A 5,000-nucleotide genomic window follows, 5' to 3' on the forward strand; every position below is an offset into this window, starting at 1 on the left:
AACTTCTACATACACATGAACACTCAGCTTTTCAACAAGATACTGAGTGTTCCTTTAATAGCAGTTAAATGAAGGGAAGAAGAAGAAATTTAGAAATGTAACTTTCAACAGGCTAAGTAATTTCATTGTCACAGCTGTCCGTCATATGTTTTTGGAGAAAATTTATATACTGAACTACTAACTCACTTTCTCTTAATCGCAAAATAATTTCAAACTGAGTGAAAATCCTTATAAAAGTAGATAAGAACGCACACAATAAAACTATCACAAACCCATCTGTGACAATACAAAAACCAGCTGCATCTTTTGAACCCTTAGAATAGTAAATATATAGCCAATGGAATATGATGAGATTTTACTGATAAGTGGTACCTATTACATAAACTTAATGAAAGTAATGGGAAATGGCATAAATCATATCACCTCGAGATAAAAAAAAAACATAGATGGATAACAAGCTTTTCAAAAGCAGTGCGTAACAACTGCATATATAAAAAAAGAAATAATAATAATAAAAAAATATATATGGAAGGAATAAAAAAATAAATATTTGAAACAATAAAAGGGAAAAGAAATATTCATCTTTGAAGTAGAGGACTTAAAACCCGAAACACAACAGAAAACACGACTCACTAGCTTTTGTAAGGAGAGCCAGTGTTTCCATGATGAACTTGATCTTCGCCCAGTGGGTCTTTGGCACTGAGCTGAGGATGGTCACTAGTGTCGCCACGCACCCATCCTTCCCCAGCATCACCTGGTTTGTTGCTGTCGAATGGGGAGTGAGAGAGACAGATATTGTAATAATAGTTGAAGTATTGATAATGAAAGTCTTTAATAAGAGGGAAGAGGCAGAGGTTAGGATAAAAGTAAGAGAGACAAAGATATTATAATAAAGAAGGAATGAGAGAGACTGTGATAATGAAATGTGATTTTTCTGTTATCCTTTGTCTTTTATATTTTTCAAGCATGAACTAACATATTTTTACAATGATACGCAGTAATTTAGCACTGCTGATCAGATCAGAGAAAAATGTAAGGAAAAAAATTACCCCAAACCAAAAATCGACTTTAATCCCCACTCGAAGAAAACAACCATCACCTCAAAATTATCAAAAAGATTTTCTCCACTTCCAATCCAACGACCAGAAAAATAGAAAAGAAAGACATCGTAAAAAAAAAATAAAGAAATCAACAAAATTAAAAATAAAGACAAGAAAAAAAAAATATCCACACCATTTTTCTGAACTCACAATTCTTCGCAAGGTACTTGGTGACCATCAACAACGGGAGAAGAGGAACACAATTCTTCATGTGGGCTTGCAGCAGTTGGTGGGTCAGCTTCACTCCCCCTACCAGCCTCGCCTTTACAGCTAATTTTGGGTCTGTATGGATGAGAGGATGAGAGGATGAGAGAGAAAGAGAGAGATAGAGGGTGATTATCACGTATCATTTGCTTCACTAATAAAAATCCTTGTTCACAACTATTGGTATTACTGTCAATATCAGTACTATCTGTGCTATCATATCAATAATGGTTCATTTCATTACTATCATCATATTTAACCATCACTATCATTATTCGTATTCATAATGCTATGTTTATTTATAACTACTAGCCTATTGCACTAATTAATCAAATCATAGCTCTAACCAGTGATACTGTCTTAATTACTTTCCCTAATATACCAATGTTAATATCTTCATTACTACTATCCTTATCTATTCCACTACAAATTAAGTATCATTATAATCACTACATTAATCTTCATTACCATTGTCTCTACAACTACAGTCTTATTATCTATAATACCAATAATAATACTATTTATAGTAATAATTAAACAATAATAATAAAAACAGTGGTGATGATAATCATAATAATGACAATAATAATGTTAATAATGATGATAATCATAATAATGACAATAATAATGTTAATAATGATGATAATCATAATAATGACAATAATAATGTTAATAATGATGATAATCATAATTAAACAACAACTACTATACTACTACTACTACAATAACCTATACTACTGTACTATTACTACTACTACTACTACTACTACTAACAATAATAATAATAATAATAATAATAATAATAATGACTGAAACCACGAAAACAAGAAAAAATCTCCCCCCTATATATATATATATATATATATATATATATATATTTTTTTTTTTTTTTTTTTTTCTTTTGTAATGCTCCTCACCTTTCGACGCGAGTTTGGCGAGCACCTGATAGGCAGGGTGGATGCAGGGGTCGATGGCGGCCAGGCCCTCCGCCGAAAGGGCCTTCAGCGTCCGCAGGATCACCTCGGCCGCGTTCAGGGACAGGCACGTCTGGATCACTGTGTTGCGAAGGTCGCCTGCAGGGGCAGTTGAGAACGACAAAGGTTTATAGGTTTATTATGTAATACCTACATACATGCATACTTAGATGCACGTATACGCACATGTATATCTATCTATATCTATATAAGCGAATATACACCATTTATCATTTTCTGTCACATAGGAAGATCCTAACCTTTATTGCTGGGCGACAGGGCGTCGTGGAGCAGCGCGCACACGGATCCCACAAGAGGAGGATCTCGGCAATGCTGAAAGGGTTTCGATTCCAATAAGTGACAAAACGCAAATTATTCACTCATTTATTATTGTCATTTCGAATATATTTCATTATTCATCAATTTATTTATCCATTTGTGTGTGTGTGTGTGTGTGTGTGTGGGGGGGGGGGGGGGGGGTGTCGGTGTGGGTGTGGGTGTGGGTATGGGTATGGGTATGGGTATGGGTATGCATGTGCGTGTGTGTGTGCGTGTGCGTGAGCGTGTGCGTGAGAGTGTGCGTGTTCGTATGCGTGTATGTGCGTTCGTATGTACAGATATACAAACAAACATTCAAATTTAATATCCAAAGTAAAATACTCCCGACTATATCACCAGAAAATGAGACAAACCTTACTTATACAAAAAGATATAATATAATCTATAATAACAGAGCTATTTATCTAACTGCCAATATAAACCAACCAATCTTTAAGTCAACCTATTTATTACCTCCCAATCTCTATATCTACAAACAAATCTATTTCTCTATCTATTTATATATCTACCTATCTATCTATCTATCTATGTACCCATCTATCTGTGTATCTATCTCTCTATTTATCCGTTTACTGTAGTTATATATATCTATCGATGTATCTATCTATCTATCTATCTACATGTACCCATGTACGTGTGTACGTATGTATGTATGTACGTGTGTACGTATGTAATGCATGCACGTATATTTATCTATCTATGTATCTATCTATCATATTATTTTACCTCGATCACCCTCACGAGATAATCCAGCGCCATCTTCTCCGACGACACTAGGCAGCTGAGCGTGTCCATCCGGGTGTGCACATCTGCAACGAAATAAATACTTATAAACATATATTCTTTAAAGGAATTCAATCGCCTCAGCCTTCCGCTCACCTGTTTTCACCTGTCGCGTAGGAAGATGAGGGGGGGGGGGGATAGGAAGAAGAAGGGATAGACAGGAAGTATTTACAAGATACGAAAAAAAAGTTGTACAAACGCATGGACGAAAGCCTTTACGGCCAATGCTTACATAAACACGTGTGTCTATTTGTGTGTGTGTATGTATGTATGTATGTATGTATGTATGTGTGTGTGTGTGTGTGTGTGTGTGTGTGTGTGTGTGTGTGTGTGTGTGTGTGTATGTGTGTGTATGTGTGTATGTATGTATGTATGTATGTATGTATGTATGTATGTATGTATGTATGTATGTATGTATGTGTGTATGTATGTATGTATGTGTGTGTGTGTGTGTGTGTGTGTGTGTGTGTGTGTGTGTGTGTGTGTGTGTGTGTGTGTGTGTGTGTGTGTGTGTGTGTGTGTGTGTGTGTATGTGTGATATATATAGTTTGAAAGGGCATGTTTATACACCGAAATATACTCATATCTATGTGTATGTCCATAAGCATGAATATTAATAGGGTCGTAGCCTCTCGTACTTCTCATAAAATGTCCGAAAGATTATATATTATTATATGGTAACAACATATTAGCATTCGACAAGGTGCCACCACCCAAATTGGAAGAAGTATAACATTCTATCATGTATCATGTACCTGTTGAGAAACACTATCCCATAAGATACACGGCGTGAAAAAGGGATAGTTCCCCGTAGACTAACAAAATATATCACACAGAATATGTCGCGAAAAAAAAAAAAAAAAACGAATCAAACAGGAAAGCCGACGAACTGATCACCTATACAAGTTCATAATCAGAATATCTAACGAACATCACTTCGGCCAAATTCACATTATGATTTTTTTTTTTGGGTAGTGTGTGTGTGTATGTCAAGCCAAGGCAGTGATTTTTTATGTAATATGAAGTTCGTGCGTGTGTAAAGGTAATATTGATGGCAGACCAACACATAAGCAGTATGTCATAATGATACAAAAGTACGTCGACTATAGTTGACGATAGTCTCAGAGAACATGCTATAACCCTTCTTACTTCATATATATATATATATATATATATATATATATATATATATATATATATATATACATTTTTTTTAATTTTAATTTTTGTTTTCAACAAATTATTTTTACTTTTTTCTTAATTTATATATATATATATATTACATAAATAATATAAGTGTTTTCAACTAATCTCATTTTTACTTCTACTGTACGAACATTATCAATTTTTCATTTTTATTTCTGAATTTGTAATGTGAAAAGATCATCTAAAAATTTGTAATTCCTTAAATCTAATCACATCTCAATTCCTATAATTACAATAATCTTCAAGAAAAACAAAAATGAAACAGAATCCGCCACGAGACACGGATCGTAGAAAGAATGTCCGAAGCTCATCATGAGACCATGACTTCCGCCACCATTTTTTCTTTATATAATTTTCTTTTTTTTAACAAGCGAACACAACATGAAAATATCCT

The 5,000-nt window shown here is 34.2% G+C and overlaps 1 protein-coding gene across 2 annotated transcripts in view; it reads right to left on the reverse strand.

The window, feature by feature from the left end:
* LOC125028156 (cytosolic carboxypeptidase 1-like) overlaps window positions 1–5,000 on the reverse strand; it is a 42,363-nt gene that overhangs the window by 34,481 nt on the left and 2,882 nt on the right. For both annotated transcript variants that reach the window (XR_007115095.1, XM_047617517.1), the window contains exons 2-6: window positions 3,344–3,426; window positions 2,539–2,611; window positions 2,222–2,377; window positions 1,251–1,382; window positions 634–765 (exon numbers count right to left, since the gene is read on the reverse strand). Coding sequence is in view for 1 of the 2 variants with exons in the window: in XM_047617517.1 (XP_047473473.1) it covers window positions 634–765; window positions 1,251–1,382; window positions 2,222–2,377; window positions 2,539–2,611; window positions 3,344–3,426 (576 nt within the window). In the remaining variant the exon portion in view is untranslated. The remainder of the gene's footprint in view (window positions 1–633; window positions 766–1,250; window positions 1,383–2,221; window positions 2,378–2,538; window positions 2,612–3,343; window positions 3,427–5,000) is intronic.

The sequence above is a fragment of the Penaeus chinensis genome, chromosome 8 (genome assembly GCF_019202785.1).
Source record: "Penaeus chinensis breed Huanghai No. 1 chromosome 8, ASM1920278v2, whole genome shotgun sequence".
In the NCBI taxonomy this organism is placed as follows: Eukaryota; Metazoa; Arthropoda; class Malacostraca; order Decapoda; family Penaeidae; genus Penaeus; species Penaeus chinensis.